Source organism: Podarcis pityusensis, assembly GCF_964106645.2.
Source record: "Podarcis pityusensis genome assembly, chromosome: 5".
NCBI lineage: Eukaryota > Metazoa > Chordata > Lepidosauria > Squamata > Lacertidae > Podarcis > Podarcis pityusensis.
In genome coordinates, this window is record NC_138032.1 from 87,685,081 (window position 1) to 87,709,549 (window position 24,469).

At 46.1% G+C, this 24,469-nt stretch overlaps 1 protein-coding gene across 10 annotated transcripts in view; it reads right to left on the reverse strand.

Moving 5' to 3' along the window:
• PAX2 (paired box 2) overlaps positions 1-24,469 on the reverse strand; it is a 147,747-nt gene that overhangs the window by 51,078 nt on the left and 72,200 nt on the right. For all 10 annotated transcript variants that reach the window (XM_081005588.1, XM_081005590.1, XM_081005591.1 and 7 more), the window contains one exon: positions 23,499-23,618. In XM_081005588.1, coding sequence (XP_080861714.1) covers positions 23,499-23,618 — 120 coding nt within the window. The remainder of the gene's footprint in view (positions 1-23,498; positions 23,619-24,469) is intronic.

Below are 24,469 nucleotides of genomic sequence, written 5' to 3' on the forward strand. Positions count from 1 at the left end.
CCCCTTCATAGCTGCGCTGGCCTGACATGCAAATCAACGCTATTATGGGAACCAATGAAGTCTAAGGGGGCTGGCAAAACGCAGCCATCCCTCCTCCCATGAAACTCACCAGTTGTTTACACACACACACACACACACACACACACACACACACAAACACACGGCCAGAAGCAGCCATAATGCACTCAGACAGCCTTGCTATTGTCACACCCTCACTGCCTCCTTACTGGCTTGGCCTCCTCTTCTCCCAAATTTGCTCTGCTCTGCACAACGCATACCTGCTTTCAAAAAGCTCTCTTCTCTCCCATCTAACCTACCACTCCAAATAATAATAATAATAATAATAATAATAATAATAATAATAATAATTTATTTATACCCTGCCCATCTGGCTGAGTTTCCCCAGCCACTCTGGGCAGCTTCCAATCAAATATTAAAAACAATACAGCATTAAATATTAAAAACTTCCCTAAACAGGGCTGCCTTCAGATGTCTTTTAAAGAGAAGATAGCTGCTTATTTCCTTCACATCTGGTGGGAGGGCGTTCCACAGGGCAGGCGCCATTACCGAGAAGGCCCTCTGTCTGGTTCCCTGTAACCTCACTTCTCGCAATGAGGGAACCACCAGAAGGCCCTTGGCACTGGATCTCAGTGTCCGGGCTGAACAATGGGGGTGGAGACACTCCTTCAGGTATACAGGTATACAAATCTGCCGGCCCCCCTGCCACATCCTTCAATTTACTGCACAACTTCATCTCTTCCGGACTACCCATTCATTTCAAAACGCTTTTTCTGAATCATCCGCATCCCAGCAGCAAGAAGCCAGTGGCACCTGCCTCCTTCTTGATGTGACACATGCCTTCCTTACAGAGTCCTCACCTGTGATATGTATGTAAAAGAATTTGAACACCTATGGGAAATGCTAAAAAGGTCTCTTTGTTTTTGGCACAATCAAAGTTACGTGGTGCTTTGCAGAAAGGCTGGTTCATTTGTGCACTGGTGTTTAGGAGATGTCTTCTTAGTGTAAATATTGCTTAAGGACGATGAGGCAGGAAGGGAAACCCGGCGTAGGACAAAATGCAGTCGTATCATTTGCTGTTATGATGCAACCTAGGATTTTCCTTGGAAAGTTTCCATGATTGGCCCACATGTGCAAAAGTATGAAGTCAGACAGTCAAGTTTCCCTGGGTATCCCATGAACTGGAATTTCACTAGCTCAGATAACAACAATACTTTGCAGACGATGTGTAAAGGTAAAGGTAAAGGGACCCCTGACCATTAGGTCCAGTCGTGACCGACTCGGGTTGCAGCGCTCATCTCGCTTTATTGGCCGAGGGAGCCGGCGTGTAGCTTCCGGGTCATGTGGCCAGCATGACTAAGCCGCTTCTGGCGAACCAGAGCAGCGCACGCAAACGCCGTTTACCGTCCCGCCGGAGCAGTACCTATTTATCTACTTGCACTTTGACATGCTTTCGAACTGCTAGGTTGGCAGGAGCAGGGACCGAGCAACGGGAGCTCACCCCTTCGCGGGGATTCAAATCACCGACCTTCTGATCGGCAAGTCCTAGGCTCTGTGGTTTAACCCACAGTGCCACCCGCCATCCCATAAGATACACAGTGGTATATTGCCAGCCCACGAATGAGGTGAGAGTAATGCTCCTGCTAGGTTGGCAGGAGCAGGGACCGAGCAATGGGAGCTCACCCCGTCGCAGGGATTCGAACCGCTGACCTTCTGATCGGCAAGTCCTAGGCTCTGTGGTTTAACCCACAGTGCCACCAGCATCCCTACGATGTGTAACCTGTTCCAAAGAGGGCAAATCTGTGCATTCACGTGAATTAGGGAGCAATCCTCTTTCTGGAAAACATTTTGGCAGAACAGAGAAAGCACTCTGCTCGTTCATTGGGAGTTTGGGCATGAAATGAAATGGTTGCATTCTGTCCTGCACCGTGTTGCCTTCTTCCTGGCCTCTGGATCTCCCCTCTCTGCCCTTGGAACTTGGACTGCATTTTATATTGGGGACTTCTCTTATATAATGCAACTTACACAAGTTCATATTCCTATACTTCCCATTATAGAACCAAAACTGCTACCAGCCCCAAGCTCCATGTTTTGCACATCAATATTGCAGGTAAGAACGCCTCTTTGCATATAGCGTACACTCAGATCCATAGATAGTAGTTTCCCCCTCTGTTGCAACCCACTGATCTCACTCTCTCATTCTCCATCATCGACTCCCTTCTCCTTATGTTAATTGCCATCACATTGGGAGGCATCTTTTTGAGATGATCAGGGCTTCAGCATATACATGGTCAGTGGCAATCTCACCCCCTCAACACACACAACACCTGGGACTCAGCTACATTAGTGTTTTTTTTTAAGTGTTTTGAATGCGTTATAGACATGCAAAACCAGATGGCGCTGGAAAGCAAAAAAAATTCTTTTGTGATTTTCCATAGCGGTTTTTTTTTACAATGATTTAATTTCTGACTTATTTATAGCGTTTTCCCCCCAGTATGTAGATCTAACCCTGAACTATTCACCCCTCCTCCCCCAGAAGAGAATCCTGCACACCTGAACTTAGACAGAACAAGAGTGTTGTGCAAGGCAAGTATTCTCTGGGCTTATACTTTCCCAAACCCATTGATGTGGGGCCTACATCAATACACACATATATTTCTCTCTCTTTTTCACACATACACGCACACATGCATGTGTGTTATCTGGTTCTCCTACGACCAGTACATAATTCATCTTCACATTTCATTCAGTCATTAAACAGATATTTTTTAAAATGTGTTGAATACACTTTGTTGGGAGTTTGTTTGAGTGTGGGGGTGCACAGAACCACAGACCCACTAGCTGCACCAGTAGAAATTCCTTCCTACAGCTACAAGCTGAGATATCCCACCAAATTATTATTATTATTATTATTATTATTATTATTACCCCGCCCATCTGGCTGGATTTCCCCAGCCACTCTGGGCGGCTCCCAACAGAATATTAAAAACATGATAAAACATCAAACATTAAAAACTTCCCTAAACAGGGCTGCCTTCAGATGTCTTCTAAACATTAGATAGTTGTTTATTTCTTTGACATCAAATCCCACACCCTCAATCTTCGCCAAAGGCCCGAAACACATCAGGGCCAATTTTACATAACCACTTTTGCGGTTTATTTCCCCTAAAAGAAGAGTCGTCTTTTGTCTGCTTGGACAGAAGACGGCTGTATTTTGGATCAGTTGCATGTGTAGGTCCTTGAACATTCGTCATAAAAGAAGCTTCTAGCAGTCACGCAATGAGTTTTCACACATTCAGCCTAGGCAAGTAAAATGTTTGCCCAACTGGAACAAGTGCAGCCGAAATGAATTTGCTCCCCAAAAAGCATCCTCAAAGTCCACACGCGCCCATTGGGATGCTGTGCATTCTGCCCTGCGAAAGCTCGTGTGCACTGGCTACCTTAATGTGGCAAATGATAAAATTTTATTTGCGTAATTTATATCACACAGCTGGTGTTTTGAAGTGTTTGATCAGCGGCGAACAGCTGTATTTAATATTTGGCAACCGACCCGCAATGGCATATCACAGTGGTTCTGACATTTCAACCTTTAGGCAGCGTTTTCAGACGTTTGCTAAAGAACCTCTTCGTGCCTGCCAGAGGGTTTGTAGGCCTGTTCGAGGCGGGTGCACAGCCAGTTTGCACAAGCCAATGTTAGGCTTCATCATCGCCCCTTATTATTCCCTACATGCATGTCCTAAAACAAATCCATCACTCCTCAGAAGCTGCTCGTTGCAGATGGAGATCTTAAGTGGTAGGCAAACTGCCTTTCAACTCTTCTAAGCAAGAAGCCCTGACAAATCTCCAAAGGACTCACGGGTAAATTATGCACAATAGTTATTTGATGGTTCATTTGCAACACTATTTGACGTTAGGTAGTGTCGCGCAGAACCAAAACTGACATGCCTGCTGTGGAAAAACTCCTAGGCTAAGATCTCCATGATAGGCTTGCCTAGTGATATGTCTCTGGCCCCCATGATACCCTAGGAGTGTTTTAAAACAGCTGATGTCATTTGATAGGCAACATTCAATGGCAATTAGTATTTTACAGCTGGCATCTTGTGAGATTTCACATTTGGAGTTTTCCGAAACAAAAAAAAGCCTAATTTAACCCTTAATCAGCTTTTTAAAATAAATAAATAAATAAATAATAATAATAATAATAATTTATACCCTGCCCATCTGGCTGGGTTTCCCCAGCCACTCTGGGCAGCTTCCAACAAAACACTAAAATACAATAACCTATTAAACATTAAAAGCTTCCCTAAACAGGGCTGCCTTCAGATGTCTTCTAAAAGTTTGGTAGTTATTTTTCTCTTTGACATCTGGTAGGAGGGCGTTCCACAGGGCGGGGGCCACTACCGAGAAGGCCCTCTGCCTGGTTCCCTGTAACTTGGCTTATCGCAGCAAGGGAACCACCAGAAGGCCCTCGGCACTGGACCTCAGTGTCCGGGCAGAATGATGGAGGTGGAGATGCTCCTTCAGGTATACTGGACCGAGGCTGTTTAGGGCTTTAAAGGTCAGCACCAACACTTGGAATTGTGCTCAGAAACGTACTGGGAGCCAGTGTACATCTTTCAAGACTGGTGTTATATGGTCTTGGCGGCTGCTCCCAGTCACCAGTCTAGCTGCCGCATTCTGGATTAGTTGTAGTTTCCGGGTCACCTTCAAAGGTAGCCCCACATAGAGTGCATTGCAGTAGTCCAAGCGAGAGATAACCAAATAGTTTATCGAGCTGATCATCTGGGAATCATTGTTCAGATGGGATAAAGGTAACCATTAGGTCCAGTCGTGGCCAGCTCTGGGGTGGACAGGAAGTAATAAGATGCTTGCTGCTTCTTAGGCTGCATACAAATTATAACTTCAAAGAACATTTCCCCCCTCAAAGAATTCTGGGCTCTGTAGTTTGTTAATGGTTGCTGGGAATCATTACTGTCTTTCTACTTTTGATGAGGGTAACCTAGGTAAAGGTAAAGGGACCCCTGACCATTAGGTCCAGTCGTGGCCGACTCTGGGGTTGCAGCGCTCATCTCGCTTTATTGGCCGAGGGAGCCGGTATACAGCTTCCGGGTCATGTGGCCAGCACGACTAAGCCGCTTCTGGCGAACCAGAGCAGCGCATGGAAATGCCGCTTACCTTCCCACCAGAGTGGAACCTATTTATCTACTTGCACTTTGACGTGCTTTCGAACTGCTAGGTTGGCAGGAGCAGGGACCGAGCAACGGGAGCTCACCCCGTCGTGGGGATTTGAACCGCCAACCTTCTGATTGGCAAGTCCTAGGCTCTTAACCCACAGCGCCACCCGCATCCCTAAACTTTACCCTAGCTTTACCCTAAAGTTTAGGGTAACCTAAACTTACATAATAAAGGTTTTTTTATACCAATGGTTTTCAGCCAGTGTGCCATGGTACCCTGGGGTGCCATGAATGGTGGTTGGGGTGCCGTGGGCAACACTGGCCTCCGTCCCTCTTTTCTTCCCTCCATCCTCTGATGCCCTCTTGTGTCTCTGCCTCCCAAAGGCTTGTGTGGCTGTTTGTTGCAGCAACCCTGGCTACAAGCTCTGCAGGTGGATGGTGCCTCTGGAGCTGGCCAGGGGGTGCTGGTTGACAGCAGCTGAGGCGGCCTCGGAAGAAGCAAGCAAGCAAGGGATGGACCCCAGCTCACCAGCCCTTGCTTTTAGGAATGGACAGACAAGTCCTAGCCCTCTGTGGGGCAGTGGGAGAAGGCAGCTCTCTTTGGGGCATTGGGGGTCAGCTCAGAGACCAGGGACAGCAGCAGCGGCTGCCCTGAGGACTTCCAAGGAGAGGGGAGAGGAGAAGAGGCTGAGGGAACACTCCCCAAGGGAGGGTGTTTGAAAAAGGGTGAGAAGATGTCAGCTCTGCAGGCAAGGGGTGACATAACTAGGCCCCTGAGCCCCACAGGGGTGCCGCAGAAAGACGGTAGTTGGCCAAGGGAGCCGTGGACTCAAAAAGGTTGAAAACCTCTGTATTATACATTTGTTGACAGCAGCTAGAATGACTCTTAAGCATTTCTTGAAAGTTTTATGCAGGGCTAATATTAAAACTCAGCATACTATGGTTTGGGATATCGCCCTTCTGGGAAAATGAACGTACAAATTGAGAATCACCAGAGGCCTACGTAAAACGGATAATTCTGTACCAGTTTTGGTTTGACTTTATCTCCATGGTAGGTAAGGAGGAATACGGGGAAGATCCTCCACCTGCTTTTGAAGAAAATTACTAATACTTTAACACAGAATGTAAGCTTAAGCTTAATATTGTGATAAGTTTCCCTCGACATGGTAGAGTGTCTGATTTGCTCAGCATTTATGATTATTGAATTCAGCATGTGTGCCTCTTTTACAGTTCTAAGTACTATTTTCCAAGATATCATACGCCTTTGGTTTGTTTAATTTGCTTTATTCAAATATTTTTTGTTATCATGCATTTCACAGTTTGTTTTTAATGCAGTGACTGCTTGCTTGTTAATATACTGTAACTATATTTTTTTGTATATTTGTAACTCTGTGATGGGCAAACTGCAGCGCCTAAAACGTTTTTCACAGCAGCTGCATCAAGAGTTCACTAAACGAAACACAATTTTTTTGCTACTTTATAACTTCCGGTTAGAGTTCAGCCTAGTTAAATGAAAAAAAAAAAAAACACCTGTGTGTGTGCATGTGTGACTGCATGCGTGCTTCAAGAGTTGTGTGGAAGGAGTAAGGGAATTAAAAGCTCACAAGTGGCATTTCTTTATCATAAGTTAGTTCCCCCTAAAGCTGAAACTAACTGGGTATCACATAAGACCCTCTGTGAATTCTGAAGCTGAATATTCCCCAGAGATGCTCTGAACACTTAAATATTTGCTGAACAGTAATTGAATATTTGATATCTATATCTGACACCCAGCAATCTCTTATTTCATTATTTGACAGTATTTGAGGGCTGGCACAGAATGGTGTTTCATGTCTGACAGTATTTAAAAATTGGGACATGGTAGTATATTTGACAGCTCACAGCTTCAGAGATTGTCCTGCCAAAAATCAAAACGATCAAGAGATGACAAGAAGATTAAAGCACTCCCGTTTTCAATTTTGGAGGTGTGCTTCTGCGCTCACCAACCAAACCCGAGTTCAGAATTTGAAATTCCGCATTCCAAAACCGAAGGCCGAAAGCATCGCTTGTGCATTTGTGAATGTTCACCCCAGCACCACTTCCTCATCTTTTATAGTCACTGTGAGCAAGTCGTTCTCTCCTCTGCATCACCACACAGCCCCCCATTTCTCCCCAGCTCAATGTTGGGTGATGTCACCTTGTCTCCTTGGTGGGTTGGAGGAGAATCAAACGCTGTGGAAAGCTGGTGGAGGAGCTTTGATGCCTGCCCTGCCGCAGAGCTGATTTGCTCTTCAGTCACCAAGTTAGATTAAAATGCCACCTCAGTTTTTTTGTGTGGTGGGCTGGAGCGGAGCGCCAGTTCTCAGGGTATATATAGACAGGGAGATTATCGCTGGACCTGAGACAACCGCTGAGCAGCTCCTGGAAAAGGAAGCCCCCTGCTGCTGCCTTTTGTAAAGGTTGGGATTTCTGAGCCTGCCGTTGTGGAGAGCTGTCAAGGTCAGCAGGTTTGAGTTCACTGAACGGTCAGGATGGTTTGAATTACTGGGGCTGTCTGCCGATTCCGCCACTGATTACTCCCTGCTCTGGAGCACCGGCGGTGACAAGATGCCGTCCGTGTCGTGCGCCGAGATGGCAGCATGACCCTTGGGGACAGGCTTTCCGTGGTAGGGAGGCTGGGTGCTATGAAAAACGAGGGTGGGGGCAAGGATGGAAAATGGCACCCTGTGCTTTGACTTGGCGTGGGGAGGCTGGCTTTGACTTGGGACCTGAAACGATGCTTTGCTGCTTCCAAATCTCTGCCCCCCCCCCCTTAAAAAGCCCCTTATTTCATCTTGATCTTATGTGGACAGGAACCACATCTCGAGCTGGAAAGGATGGAGATTACCCATAATTCCTGGAGATAACCAAATCCGAAAGCTACCATATTTTTTTGCCCTATAAGACGCACCTTTTCCCTCCTAAAAAGTAAGGGGAAATGTGTGTGCGTCTTATGGAGCGAATGCAGGCTGTGCAGCTATCCCAGAAGCCAGAACAGCAAGAAGGATTGCTGTGCAGCACTCCCTTTCGCTGTTCTAGCTTCTGGCTTAGCTGCGCGAAGCCTCCTCAAGGAAGGGGGAGCCTTCATCCCGCTGCCCTGAGGAGGCTTCGCCCTCAGGGCTCGCTGCGCAGTGCTCCCTCTCGCTGTTCTGGCTTCTGGGATAGCCCCTCTGTCCCTTCCCCCACCTCTCAAAAAAAACCCCAAGATCCCGGGGGCTTTTCCCCGAGGAGGGAGAAGGGCAGCCCATCAGTGACGGCTGCCCTTCTCCCTCCTCGAGGAAAAGCCTGCAAGTGCCGCACACACGCTCCACGCGGCTCATGAAAGGGAGCGCTGAGCAGAGCCTGGGATGCTTACAGGCTCTGCTCAGCGCTCCCTTCAAAGAATATTTTTTTTCTTGCATTCTAAAAAATAGGTGCGTCTTATGGTCGGGTGCGTCTTATGGAGCGAAAAATACGGTGCTTTGATGGCTCACCTAGCACTCTGCCAACTTATCTGTCTATCCCTGGATCCTGTCCTGGTCACAACCCCAAACTATGTGCAATATTGCAGTGCCTAGCAATTCACCCTGAAGCTAGATGATGAGCGTATCCAAGAAGAGAGTCATTGTGGCCAAGACGGATACACTTTCTACGACTGTGGACTTAGACCAGGGATGTACTTCTAACTCCAGCCTTCCTTTTAAATTATTTTTACCATTAGTTCATTAATTCTTACTCACCCACTTATACGTACATACTTACGCCCTCCCTCCCAACACCCTTTGGACATTCTGCTTTTTGGTATGACTTCTTGCCCTCCAGATGAGGAGTGGGTGGCAGGTGCTTTGTGATGACTCGAGAGGATAGCTCACCTGCAAAGGCGTCGATGCCTAACTCCACCACTTTGGGCATGTTCCCTCATGGTTTGGCCCCAACTTTGCCACTCCATGGCAGCTTGGCTGCTCCTCTGGGGATTGGGGGAGGGAGGACAAGTCCAGATGGCTCTAATAATGTCAGCGATGAGGTCACATGCACCACCTTGCGAGCATCAGACCCAAATCGTCTAGGTGTGCAGGCCACAGCAGCAAATATCCACAGGTGGGGGTAGATGCTTAGCCAGGAATCTTTCACAACCGGGGCTCTCTACCACCTGTCCTAGTGCCAGCTGCCGATCTGATCGGATTTTGTTTATTTTACAGACATACAGGGTCAAGTTTGCTCACTGCTCTGTAAGCTCCCTGTCTGCTCATAATGCATCGGCTGTTTTAGATACAGATAGATCCACAGACTGTGCAGAGCCTACATGACATACCCTCCAACATTTCTCCAATAAAAAATAGAGACAACCTATTTAATAAATTAATAATAATAATAATAATAATTGTACCCTGCCCATTTGACAGCCACTCTGGGCTGCTTCCAACAGATATAAAGAAATAATAAAACATTAAACATTTTAAAAATTCCCTATACAGGGCTGCCTTCAGAAGTCTTCTAAAGGTGGTACAGTGGTACCTCGGGTTACATACACTTCAGGTTACATACGCTTCAGGTTACACACTCCGCTAACCCAGAAATAGTGCTTCAGGTTAAGAACTTTGCTTCAGGATAAGAACAGAAATCGTGCTCTGGCGGCGCGGAGGCAGCGGGAGGCCTCATTAGCTAAAGTGGTGCTTCAGGTTAAGAACAGACCTTCGGAACGAATTAAGTACTTAACCCGAGGTACCATTGTATAGTTATTTATCTCCTTGGTTCGCATGACTCCATACCCTCCAACACTTCTCCAATGAAAATAGGGACGTGCCCCATACTCTCCAACATTTCTCTGGTGAAAATAGGGACATCCTAAGGGAAAGTGGGACATTCCGGGATGAAATCAGAAACCAAGGCGGCTTCTGTAAATCCGGGACTGTCCCTGGAAAACAGGATCGCTTGGAGGGCCTGAAAACACACCCACCTGCCCTGTCATTGGCTTAAGGGTAGTCAAGGTCTTAGAGAAGACAAGAAGCTCAGCAAAACAACGCAGGAACCAGGAGTGTTCCAGCAACCATCTCCTCCGCCCCAGTTCTTCACAGCCCCCTCCCCTCCTTCACTTTCTGCCACAACGCGCTGGATGGAGGAGCCTGCCTGGCTCCTAGAGTCTTGCTGGTTTACATTAATGAGATACATAAAGCTTAATCCAGCGGTGGCCTGAGCAGTTCTACAAAAGGAAGTAATAGCAGCCTGCCATGAGCAGTGTCGCTCAGGTAATTGGTTTATCTATCTGGAAGCAGGGGTAGCAATCTCCACCCAGACAGACTAGTAGTAAAGTCTCTTCCTTAAGGCTATTTCCTTTGTCTTTTCAATTGCTTTGCACATCCATGTGAGAGAGGGAGAGAGAGAGAGAGAGAGAGAAAAGAGAGGGGGGGAATGTTAATTTGTGAATTAATGGCTTTTCTCAGCGGAATTGTAAATTCAAATGTCATCTCACATGGTGATACTGCGCCTGGGCTTCTGAGGAAGAAATGATAAACGCCGCCCCCCTCTCCCATCCTCCCCCTCCCCAACATACACACACAGACACACATTTGGCTCCTCTCCTCAAGAGAGAATCATGTAGGGCAAAACATGCTACTTTTAATTTGCAGTAACAGCACAACAGAGAATGCCGCGGTGGCTGTTTCCCACCCCTCCTCCTCCCTCGCATAACCTGGATGGCTCTCCGATTGTGTCTCCCCTCATGCCCATTTCAAACATGTCTGAAAGCACAAAATTGTTTCCGCTCTCCCCTTTCCCCTTCCTTCCTTCCTTCTCCTCCACCCTTGCCAACCACTACCGAGAGCATCATTGGGGAGTAAGGAAGAGGGTCCCCCTTCCAAAGGGTACCGTGCTCCCTTCTCCTTCAGTAGTCAGGTGAATTAATGACCCTGAATTTAAAGTGAGCGCTGATATTCCGGCCTTCTTTGCCTGCCTTGCAAAAAGGGGAGGAAGGCTTCATTGTTCCTGAGCAGGAGGCGGGCAGTGGTGAGGGAGATTCATGGATGGAGATTGAATATGCAATTTTCTTTCACCTTGCCAAGAGCTGCCCCTGGGCTGTGCCTGGCCTAAATTCCCCCCCTTCTTCTATTTTCCCCATCTCTGCCATCTCTGGCCCTCCTACCTCCCTTTCATTCTTTCCAGAAAATTACCTTCAAAATTGATTTCCACTTTTACAAACAAATATAATGGGAACATGAAAGGGGGGAAAAGGCAAGTTCGTGCTATGATGAATTAAGGCTGTCAGAGGCTCCTCAAGTCATCTCTGCTTTGTTTTACGGGCCAATCGGGATTTTCTTTTGTCAATGGTAGGTACTGACAACCACTTCCTGTCCCCACAACTTAACTCAGGATCTTAGCACTGGGAGGGGCTCCCTAGAAATTATCTAGTCTGCCCTCTGCCCAGAGGCAGGTGACCCTGTCACCAAGGCTATAGCCCTGGCAAATACTGCTGAATTCAACAGGACTTACTCCCAGGTAAGTGGGGCTAGCATGGCAGCCTTCATTATAAATGACTTGGCTCAAAAGAAAGGTCTTGATAGCCCATTAAAATGGGGAAATGTTTTATATTGGAGTCTAGAACTTGCGGAGAGGTACATCACAAAAAGAAGAAGATAAGAAAGACCATTTGTGGGTGATCAGTAGACTAACATATGGCAGTTGGTGCTGTGCTCTAAACCACTGAGCCTCTTGGGCTTGCTGATCGGAAGGTCGGTTGTTCAAATCCCCATGACGGAGTGAGCTCCCATTGCTCTGTCCCAGCTCCTGCTAACCTAGCAGTTCAAAAGCACACCAATGCAAGGAGATAAATAGGTACCACTGTGGCGGGAAGGTAAACAGCGTTTCCATCCTGGTGCTCCATTGCGCCAGAAGCGGTTCAGCCATGTTGACCACATGACCCAAAAAGCTGTCTGTGGACAAACGCCGGCTCCCTCGGGCTGAAAGCGAGATGAGCGCCGCAACCCCATAGTCGCCTTTGACTGGACTTAACCGTCCAGGGGTCCTTAACCTTTCACCTTTACCTAACAGATGGCAGGTCTATAAAGAGTTGTCATTCCCAGGTTGCGAACAGCAGAAAGAAACTGAAGGAAGGAGGCACTCCTTCAAATATTCAGGGCCCAACCCGTTAAAAGCTTTAAAGGAAAGCACTGTCAGTCAAGAGGTTAGTAGGACATATATTGCAGATGGATGACTGTGAGAAGCAGCCAGTGTTTTTCCTGCTCCCATACAACTCACTGAATTTGAATTCAGAGGGAGCTTGAGAACTGCGCCTTCCGGTTGTGACAAAACAATTCTGATGACTCATTTGTCCTGACCTGGGATCAGGTGCCACACGCAAACGTGGAACTTTGGCGTCACAGAATTGGCCTGTGCATCTTCTGAGTCATCCTTCTTTCTCTCCTCCCTCCTCTTCCTCCTTCAGATTGCTTGGAGAGGTTTGTGGTGGGGCATTGACTGACAGGCATCTCTCATTCCTACATCCTAATCTACTTGCTGGAGTGAGAACTTGACCTCTGGGAGCAAAGCTGGGAATAAACTGCCTCTTCAAAGCACAGCTTCATCAGGAGGCTGAAGGAAGCTGTTAAACACACCAGTCTGCCCTAACTTTTTTGTCACGGTAGAGATTAGCGCAGCCTAGCTATCTGCGGCAGCAGAAGACAGGCAGCAGTAAGGAGGGCGCAGCTGCGTAACTAGAAGGTCACACGGGGTGCCACAACCACATCACAAAACTGCTCTTGTGGAAAAGGCCAGGGGTCACTGCTTTGCTGAAAGGCCACAGTCCTCTCGCTGATGGCAAAATGTATGGGTTTCCTCAGCACACAAACTTCTGCTGTTCCTCATCAAGAATACATGTTCAGCTGTGCCAGAAAACCCCAGAGTCTGGGGGTTCCCAAACCCCTCAGAGCTTAGGGCCGCTGCTCCTTGCCTCTTTCAGCAACGCAGACGATGCTCTCGGCCCCACCATCAGGCAGACGGAGACAACCACCTCAGGCAGCGGATGCTGGGGGTAGGGGCAGCACCAGCTCCCAGTTCTCCCTCCTGAGCCCCCAAACCATTTCTTTTTATTGTCATATTGCCTGTTCTGCCCCAGAACAACCCCAGTTTGGCCTACTGTCTCAGGTATAAGGGAGGATGCTACCCTATTTAACTGCCTCTCCTGTCAGCTAGGGACGCGCGTGGCGCTGTGGATTAAACCACAGAGCCTAGGACTTGCTGATCAGAAGGTCGGCGGTTCGAATCCCTGCGACGGGGTGAGCTCCCGTTGCTCGGTCCCTGCTCCTGCCAACCTAGCAGTTCGAAAGCATGTCAAAGGGCAAGTAGATAAATAGGTTCCGCTCTGGCGGGAAGGTAAAAAGGCGTTTCCATGCGCTGCTCTGGTTCGCCAGAAGCTGCTTAGTCATGCTGGCCACATGACCTGGAAGCTGTACGCCGGCTCCCTCGGCCAATAAAGCGAGATGAGCGCCGCAACTCCAGAGTCGGCCACGACTGGACCTAATAGTCAGGGGTCCCTTTACCTTTACCTGTCAGCTAAGTAGGCACCATATTCTCCTTTCCTTTGTATAGCAAAATGTTTTGGACCAGCCCTCACCTCCTCTGTCTTTTTGTCAGACCAGAGAATTGCTGCTGTGGGAGAGAGTGAGGCTGCCTTGGCCGAACACCTAATGCACACCCCCCAAGAATCCTGGGGTCTGCAGTTTACCCCTCACAGAGCTACAGTCCCCAGCACCCTTAGCAAACTACATTCCCCGGGATCCTCTGAAGGGGATAAATGTGCTTTAAAGGTATCACATGTACACAGTCTGTATCTAGCCCAGCCAAGCAATTCCTTTACCCTCCCTTAGGGCTATAAACAGCTTTTGCCTTCTTCAGATTTCTCCTCTAACTCCTCCCCATTTTTCTTGAGTTTCAGGGCTTCAGAAGCCAGCAGTTACATAAGAGCATATGGGAAAGAATGCACTCTTTAGGGATGCATAGGTAAAGGTAAGGGGAACCCTGACTGTTAGGTCCAGTCGCGGACGACTCTGGGGTTGCGGTGCTCATCTTGCTTTGCTGGCCGAGGGAGCCAGCGTACAGCTTCCGGGTCATGTGGCCAGCATGACTAAGCCGTTTCTGGCGAGCCAGAGCAGCGCACCGAAACACCGTTTACCTTCCTGCCAGAGCGGTACCTATTTATCTACTCACACTTTGACGTGCTTTTGAACTCCTAGGTTGGCAGGAGCAGGGACCGAGCAACGGGAGCTCACCCCAATGCGGGGATTTGAACCGCCAACCTTCTGATCGGCATGTCCTAGGCTCTGTGGTTTAGGGATTCATACCAGACTGCAATAATAATAATAATTAATAATAATAATAATAATAATAATAATAATAATAATAATAATAATTTGTACCCCATCCATCTGACGGGGTTGCCCCAGCCACTCTGGGCAGCTTCCAGCAAATACATAAACATAATCAAACATCAAACATTAAAAACTTCCCTATACATGGTTGCCTTCAGATGTCTTCTAAAGGTTCATGCTAGTCACTTTGCCAGAGTTAGATTCAAGGGCGTTAATTTAAGGGTTGAGCAGTTGTCTGGTCCCATGTTGTCCATTTGGATCACTTCTTGAGAATATTTCTAGTCTTCTTTTTGGTCCTTATGAACAAGGTGAAGATGCTGCCATCAAAGGAGTTGCCACCCTAGTTTCGAGAACTTTTATTCCAGTTCACCTGGGAGTCAGACTTCTTCCGCCCTTCCTTCTCTGCATCTCTTAACTCCACTCTTACTTCAACAGCTTTGCAAGCAGGCCAAAGTACTCGTGGTTGGCACTTGCACATAAATAGACAGCTGCCTCTTTTACAGATCCTTTAGCTCGTGTGCATGGAAGCTATAACTAACACAGTCGGCTCAAATGTCTAAAAGCCAAAGAACATTTGCATAATATGCGTTCTGTGGTCTATATTCTAATGACAGGGAACTCTTCATTTTTCAGGTTGTCGTAAACCTGGACACTAGAAATGCCGTCCGGACACAATGCAGCCCACGTCAGCAGCAACGCAGACAGGAAGCACGGAATAAAGAAAACCAAATTCCTTTCTGCCTTAGGTGAATAACAAAAACAAAGCAGCCTGGATTGAACTATCCACATGGCATGAAAAAGGCTAGTTTTGGTTATGCCATCAAAGCATATCATCCACCCACCAATGCAAGCACACTGCCTGAAAAAATCAACATCAAAGGCATAGGTATAACCCTGTGACAGCACTGCAGGGCGTGAGACAATATACCGTATTTTTTGCACCATAACACTCACTTTTTTCCTCCTAGAAAGTAAGGGGAAATGTCTGTGCGTGTTATGGAGCGAATGCCTACGGATGGCGGGGGGATCTGCTGCAGTCGTGAGCAGAGGATCCATGCTTCCCCTTCCTTCCCTCCTCCGTGGCCCGCTTTGAGACAGCAAAGCGGGAGAGGAGAGGAGCCTTCCTCCTCTTATACCCCTCTTCTGCATTATGAATAGCATCCTTCTCCACCCAACCCACGAGTGTTCCTTGTCCCTTGAGTGCTTTTCCTTCCCTCCCCACTTAAAACGTGGTTACAAAGCATGGATCCACATGGATCCTCAGGATTTTTGCACTGGGCTACCCCAAACTCACCGTCAGATCACATGTCTGTGGCCACAGCATGAACCACAAAAATCATACACCCACTGTTTCGTTTAGAATATTTTTTTTGTTTTCCTCCTCTAAAAACTATGTGCATGTTATGGTCGGGTGCGTGTTATAGAGCGAAAAATACGGTACATAAAAAAAAGAACATAAGATTAGACCTGCTGGATCAGACTAAAGGCCCGTCCAAGTCCAGCATCCTCTTTTCATAGTGGCCAAACATGCGTGTGAGGAGTCCGCAAGCAAGACCAAAGGACAACAGCATTCTGCCCACAAAATCCTCAGAATGTCTAGCTCAGAATCAAAACCAGGAGCCAGTAGCATTCAAACAATATGCTCTGCTATATGGGCTCTTGTCAGCACTCTGGCAGAAGCATTCTGCATCAGCTGCAATTTCCAAGCAGTTTTCTAATAATAACAATAACAATAACCATAATTTAATCCCCGCCCATCTGGCTGGGTTTCCCCAGCCACTCTGGGCGGCTCCCAACAGAATATTAAAAACACGATAACAAACATTAAAAATTTCCCTAAACAGGGCTGCCTTGAGATGTCTTCTAAAAGTCAGATAGTTGTTTATTTCCTTGACATCTGATGGGAGGGTGTTCCACAGGGCGGGCACCACCACCAAGAAGGCCCTCTGCCTGGTTCCCTGTAGCTTCACTTCTTGCAGTGAGGGAACCGCCAAAAGGCCCTCGGAGCTGGACCTCAGTGTCTGGGCTGGACGATGGGGGTGGAGACGCTCCTTCAGGTATACTGGGCTGAGGCCGTTTAGGGCTTTAAAGGTCAGCACCAACACTCTGAATTGTGCTTGGAAACGTACTGGGAGATCTAGTAGAGTATGCTACAATAGTCTAATCCAGGGCTCACACACCCCTCCCTTTGTACTGCATTTCGGGACACATACCTTCCAATATTTCTCTGGTGAAAATAGGGATGTCCTATTCAGCAACTATTGTTGTTGTTGTTGTAGTTGTTTATTATTATTATTATTATTATTATTATTATTATTATTTCCCACTCATCTGACTCGGTTGCCCCAGCCACTCTGGGCAGCTTCCAGCATATATAAAAACATAAAGAACTGGACATTTTTAAAAAAAACTTCCCTATACTGGGCTGCCTTCAGATGTCTTCTAAAGGCTGTATAGTTACTTATCTCCTTGGTTCAGGGGTCACATAACTCCATACCCTTCAACGTTTCTTCAATGAAAATAGGGACATCCTAAGGAAAAGTGGGACATTCTGGGATCAAATCAGAAACTGGGATGGCTTCTGTAAATTCCGGACTGTCCTTGGAAAATAGGGACATTTGGAGGGTCTGTGGTGTGTTGCTAGAGACATCCCTTCAGGTTTGTTGTTTTATAAAGCAAGGAACAAACCGGATAACTGAGGTGAGCAAGACAACAAAAGTGTTTGGAAAGTATGCTATGACGAAAGGCTGAAGACTGTCTGCTAAAAGATTAGGGTGGAAATAATGGTTTTCAAAAAAAGAAAAACCACCTTTACCAAGGGTTCCTTTTGCTAAGAAAAAGAGCAGATAAGATTATCAGAACTTTTTAAAAGGCCCCCTGTACCCTATGATTAAGTCACACTAGTTGTTACTCCCATAACTCCATACCCTCCAACATTTCTCCGATGGAAATAGGGACGTCCCAAGGAAAAGCGAGACATTCCAGGATGAAATCAGAAACTGAGATGGCTTCTGTAAATCTGGGAGTTTCCCTGGAAAATAGGGACACTTGGACGGTCTGGGCTTTCCAGCTTTGTTTGTTTGTTTTTCTTTCCCCAGGGAAAATCATGTTTTACCACTGAATTAGAACAAATGGTTTTCTATGATGTACTCCCAGTCTGTGTGAACATTTGAAGGTTGTGTTCTTCCCAAGTACAGTGGTACCTCGGGTTACATACGCTTCAGGTTACACACTCTGCTAACCCAGAAATAGTGCTTCAGGTTAAGAACTTTACTTCAGGATGAGAACAGAAATTGTGCTCCAGTGGTGGGGCAGCAGCAGGAGGCCCCATTAGCTAAAGTGGTGCTTCAGGTTAAGAACAGTTTCAGGTTAAGTACGGACCTCCGGAGCGAATTAAGTACTTAACCTGAGGTACCACTGCACTGTTCACTGGAAATATACTTTACTTTATACTTTATTGTCACTTGTACAACCAGCCAGGGTGTGAATCATCCCTGAGAATTTTCCCACTCTCCTGAGGCAACGTTCTTCCGCGATGTGATGCAGCGGATTCACGGGACAGCCCATAATATCTTGTGCTGTATTCACCACCCTCTGTAGGCACTTCCTATCAGCTGATGTCAAACCAGCCTACCACACCGTGATGCAGTATGAAAGGACACTTTCTATTGTAGACCGGTAGAAGGAGATCACCAAATGTTGATGGACATCATTCTTTCGCTTACCAAAGGTAGCAGAACCTTCACCCACTTTCAGCAGGGGTCTCGCTTCCCTCAGGAACTCGACACAGCGCGTTCCCCCGCTTAATCCTTTCCCCACTGAATTGCTCAACTTAATCAAGAGTAAGCTTTGCAAACATTTCTTTTCCCCTTCGCTTTGTCTCAATTACATTTGGCTCGGGGCCAGAAATGGAGGGAAAGCTCAAACCACTTATTTCTTGATTTGGGAAGGCAGCAATTATGACATTTGAGATACCAGGCCACTCTAGCATCACGCCTCTCTGAGTCTTAAGTGGGCTTCCGCAAACTGATGTCTCTGTCGCTCCTGTGTGGGACCCTAATCTAGAGATCTCTTCAATCTATAAATTACAGCCTCTCTTGTTCCTACAGTTACATAGACACAGGCAAGCAAGCACTCTGCCTCAACATATTTTTGTCCACCCTAAAATGGACAATAAGTGTAATTCCCTATTCCTTATTGGGCCATTGCAGCAAAAACAATTACGAGCGTTGCAGCACCCTCAAGATTGATATATTTACTTGGGGCATCAGTTCTTGTGGGTTGGAGCTGACCTGGACAGATGTGATTGCCTAAATTCAAGGCCAGATCAAGGTAGTTGGGAGTCCTGGTGCTATTCTTAAAATCGGGATTCCCTTTTCCTAAATAGTAAAGGTAAAGGGACCCCTGACCATTAGGTCCAGTCGTGGCCGACTCTGGGGTTATGGCGCTCATCTCGCTTTATTGGCCGAGGGAGCCGGCGTACAGCTTCCGGGTCATGTGGCCAGCATGACTAAGCCGCTTCTGACGAACCAGAGCAGCGCATGGAAACGCCGTTTACCTTCCCACCAGAGCGGTACCTATTTATCCACTTGCACTGTGTGCTTTTGAACTGCTAGGTTGGCAAGAGCAGGGACCGAGCAACGGGAGCTCACCCCATCGCGGGGATTTGAACTGCCGACCTTCTGATTGGCAAGTCCTAGGCTCTGTGGTTTAACCCACAGCGCCACCCGCGTCCCTAGCTTCCCTAAATAGGAATGCATAAAATAAGGTGACTTGCGTTATCTTAAAAACTACAAAAAAATTGCGGACTTCTGTTTCAAAATATTATGCAGACCTTGGTAAACAAAAAGAAAATACTTTGAGCATGTGCATTTTCTCATTTTAAGATCACTTAACTCTTATTCTTTTTGCTAACTTTGGGTCACTCACTCTGAGCCTAGCCTACCCTGCATGGCTGTTGTGAAGAAGGAGGCATGAAATGACTGCAAGTGAAGACTTTGTGCTTGTATCAGAGGCATCTAACTGGGGTGCCTTTAACCAGAGTGATGCATCTCTGCAGTATAAACAGCCATGCCCCTCCACCCCCTACAGATTAAAACAGCCCTAAAGCTTCATCGCCAAAGAATTGATGCTTTTGAATTCTGGTGCTGGAGGAGACTCTTGAGAGTCCCATGGACTGCAAGAAGATCAAACGCATCCATTCTGAAGGAAATCAGCCCTGAGTGCTCACTGGAAGGACAGATCCTGAAGCTGAGGCTCCAATACTTTGGCCACCTCATGAGAAGAGAAGACTCCCTGGAAGAGACCCTGATGTTGGGAAAGATGGAGGGCACAAGGGGAAGGGGACGACAGAGGACGAGATGGTTGGACAGTGTTCTTGAAGCTACAAACATGAGTTTGACCAAACTGCGGGAGGCAGTGGAAGACAGGAGTGCCTGGAGTGCTCTGGTCCATGGGGTCACGAAGAGTCGGACACGACTAAACGACTAAACAACAGCAACAACAAAGCTTAATCCAATCTTAACCTGGCCCGGTTACTGCATGTTTTAGATACATAAGTCCCATTCAGCTGAGCTTACTTCCAGGCCTGTAGTCACTGGGGTTGTGGAAAGCCAAATGATCCACTTTCATTCTTAAAACGAAAGTGGTGACTCCCCGCTTTTGGAACGCTCTCCCCAGGAAGGCTTGCCTGGTTCCTTCATTACATATCTTTAGGTGCCAGGCAAAAACGTTCTCCTCCTCCTATGCCTTTGGCTAATTAAACACTCCATGACCTATTAAACTGAGCTGTGTGTATGCAATTGTTTTTGTTTGTTATTATGGTATGTATTTTTGTGTTTTTATATTGTAAACTGCCTTGTAATCTTCGGATGAATGGTGCTGTGGAAATGTAACAAATAAAAAAATGATAAAGCAGTGGGATTTTTTTAAATAAAATAATTACAGGTAAAATAGTAAGGAAAAGCATACAGGCTGAATTCATAAAAGCACCGTATTAGGCTAAGTTTAGGATAAACACAGTAACAACCTTGTGAGCCTATAAGGGGCGTTTTTTGTCTTCTTCTTTTTTACACGGGTGTATCTTAACAATTGTTTTTCTTTTCATGTCTTATTTTACCTTGCACACTTACGATTTTCTACTGAGTACAAAAATCATTTTTAATTTTTTAATAAATACAGGTCATACTTTCCCTAATTTTCCCAGCAAAATCACTGCCTGCCCCAACTGCAAAGCCAGTGAGAAGACTAACAGGATGTTATAATATATTGTTTATTTTATTCATAATAATTTAATTGTGTTTAAGCTTATCAGATTATTTTATATCTGTCTATATTTACGGTAAGTAGTCCTCGTTTTGCACCAGTGTGTACCTGGGAGTTAGACCCATTAAAAACAAAGAGATTTACTTCTGAGTAGACATGTATATCATTGTACTGTACATTGACTATACCATGAATTCTTCAGTTCCCGCAGAGCAGGAGATATGCCTCAGTCTCTTTGCGGTTTTTTTGTATTTTCCATTAGGGGGTGTTCTTTAACATCTACCCAGCCTAACACCTATTAGGCTGTAGTATTTTCAGAGAATAGCTTCTAGGGAGAACCTGAGCTTAGATTAGCCCCCCCCCCCACAGGAAAGGTGTATTGCAGTTGCTAGAAAGAAAAGAACGGCAAACAATGGAGGTTCCAAGGACTAGAAAATCAGGTAGAAGCAGGAAAGAAAAGTGTGTTAAAGGAGAGGGGTAAATATGAGCTCTTTAGGACCCCAGGGATTTAGCCTGGCATCTAAGCACAACTCTGACTTCACTCATAGGCTAAAAATACTGAAAAGTGGAAGCAGCAAGAGGAAGGCAAGTTTCACAGAAATCGCTTAGATGATTGCCTGCACATTTTGTGTTACAACTTTCTTTCCAGGAGGCCTAGAAACTTCCAAAGGAAAAGAAAAGAAAAGAAAAGAAAAGAAAAGAAAAGAAAAGAAAAGAAAAGAAAAGAAAAGAAAACTCAGCATCTTGCTGGCAGGCAGTGTGGAGAGTCGGTGTGATGTAGTGGGAGACTAGGGTTCAAATTCCCCCTCAGCCAAGAAACTAACTGAGTGACCTTGGCGGAGTTGCTTCCTCTCAGCCTAACCTACTTCACAGGGTTGCTTCCTTGGAGAAAAAGGTGGGATATAAGCACAATAAGTGTATAAAATAAAAGCATATGTCACCATAAATGTTTTACAATCCTCTATATGTCTCAATGAGTTTGATGTGGTTTGAGGTAAATAAACATTGAACTGTAGCCTGGCAGCATAAGCCTCTACAGAGTGCCTGGGGCAACCCAGCCAGATGGACAGGGTATAATTATTATTATTATTATTATTATTGTTATTGTTATTATTACTACTACTTAGAAGTAAGTCCCATTAAGCCCAATGGAGTTTACTTTCAGCTGTTTTCTCTGACCTGGCAACAAGTTCCATTGAATTCTATGGGACTTAGTAGACATACAATTGTGCTATTAATCTCTCAGGAGTCCATGCAGCCCTTCAAAACTGATTAGAACAATAACAACCCAACAGTGTTCGTTTATATTGTGCTTTTTGAACGTTTGAAGCACATTGTACGCTCATTCATTTATCTTTCCAACAACCACGTAATTCCAGTGTTTTTTGTTCTGCATTGCAGAAGGGGAACCAACGATTGCTGAGCGTTGATCACAAATCACACCCTCAGCCTCACCACCAGCTCCTATGGTAACAGTCCTGCCACTAGCAATTCCTTTGCCCACATCCATTTTTTCTTCTCGGTTTTTTTTTTCCAGTTAAATTTTTTATCTGGATGGTATCGTTTCACACATGAATATCAAGCTTAAGCCAAGGGTTTTCACTGTGTTTATAAGCACAGAGTTCTCTCCATATCATTGATGCACATGAGTGCGCATATCAGTTCACGCCAACAAACACTGAGCATATACCAGCTGGAAACAAACGGAGACCATCTACATTTTCAGGAAGCGTTATTGGTACCTGGCAACATGGACTGGCATGTGGGGATCAGCGTTTGATGGAATAGTATAGGCAAAAGTCACCATTGCCTAGTGAAAGACTATAAATTAGTTGTGGTGCTGCGCATAAAAACATATCCTTCCGGAAAGAAAGGAAATTATATCTCTACCTTTTTCTGAAAGCTTCCCGAAAATCACATTCGTCAGTGTGCAAAGCCTAAAGGGACCCCTGACCATTAGGTCCAGTTGCGGACAGCTTAAGGGCAGAGACACCAGAGAAGCTAAGCTGTAGAAGATCACATAGATCAAATACATTGCACAACTTAATTCTTTCATTTTGGGCTTGCAAACCATGAGCTAAAGAGATTGGCAAAAAGAGGAGTATATTTTTTGCCATTTTTCAATTCTGAATGCATGTTTTATTTGTAGGGTGCCAAAAAACAACAGCTGTCTTTCTCTCTCCTTAAAAATAATTCTCACATTCCTAAACCTTCTCTTACCTGGCCCTGAAAGCCAGGTTTTGTTTCTTGTCTTAAATATTGCTAGGGGGTTGGGTATACAAAGTGGATCTTTCCAGAATCACCCTTTTGCTGCCTTTGATTAGAAATTCAGGATGAGCCACCTTGGTGTGAGTCCAAGGCTCCATCTAGAAACTGGGAGGGGAGTTTGTGCCTTGGCTCCGGGAACGAAATCGGCTGGCTTTGCCTCCTAACGAGAATTCAGCTGGTCATGAAAGACTTTCTGGGCCAGTCGAGTTGTTGTGGTGGTGCTGGTGGTGGTGGGGAACCATCCCTAATCTATGACTAATCCAATATGCAAAGCACCTGCGAATCCTGGTCCAAAACTGGAGCTTAGGGGGTGGTAAGAGGGAGGGGCAAAGAGAATGGGAATGAGAGGGGCAGAGCAAAGGGGGGAGAAAGAAAAAGGAAATAAAAAAAGGGAGGATGAACCCCTCCCTCCCCCTACCTTCGTCACGTTTCCTCTTCTCTCCATTCGACCGAGGAATCCCCAGAATCCCATTAATGGAGTAGGAGCCCACCGGATCATTGGAGGCACTGGAGACGGGAGGGGAGGCTGTACTGGGAACTGGACAAAATGAAAAGGGAGAGAGGCCCATGAGGAGAGCAGACGGTAGAAAGCTACAGGAGAACACCCTAGCCTCTCCGGAGATAGCCCTGCTCACCCCGCTAAGGGAGACCCCCACCCCTTCGCAAAAAAATGCCTTTCAGTCGTCAACATAGCTTGTAAATCCTTTGCAAAACACTTAGTTCTGTCACATAACCTATCTCAGAATGTTCAAGGCTGGCTAGAATTCTCCTGGCAAGCTGAAAACCCCAGCTCTGCAATCAAACTCGCCTACAGTGGTACCTCGGGTTACAGACACTTCAGGTTACAGACTCCGCTAATCCAGAAATATTGCCTCGGGTTAAGAACTTTGCTTCAGGATGAGAACAGAAATCATGCAGTGGCAGCAGGAGGCCCCATTAGCTAAAGTGGTGCTTCAGGTTAAGAACAGTTTCAGGTTAAGAACGGACCTTCGGAACGAATTAAGTTCTTAACCCGAGGTACCACTGTACGTCTATTTTGGTTTGTGTTTTACAAGACTCCATTGTGCGTAGGATTTATTTACTTATTTTCAGAATGGAAATGTGTATAATGCATTTTTATAATAATAATAAAAAATCAAAGCACTGTATAACATTATATATATATATATAATGGCGGGTTGGCGGGTGAAAGAGAGAGAATGAATATTCAGATCCGATAAGGAAGATTAGAATTTTGCAACATGACAGTAACTTTTAAAGGAGTTAAATCTGCAACCGCAGCTCACACAAGAGAAGATATTGTTTGCAACCAGTGCTTGAGTTACAGAAGGTACAATTTGAGGGTTGGGCAGCCCTCTTAACTTTTGTGATGGTGCCTTTGGCAACCGT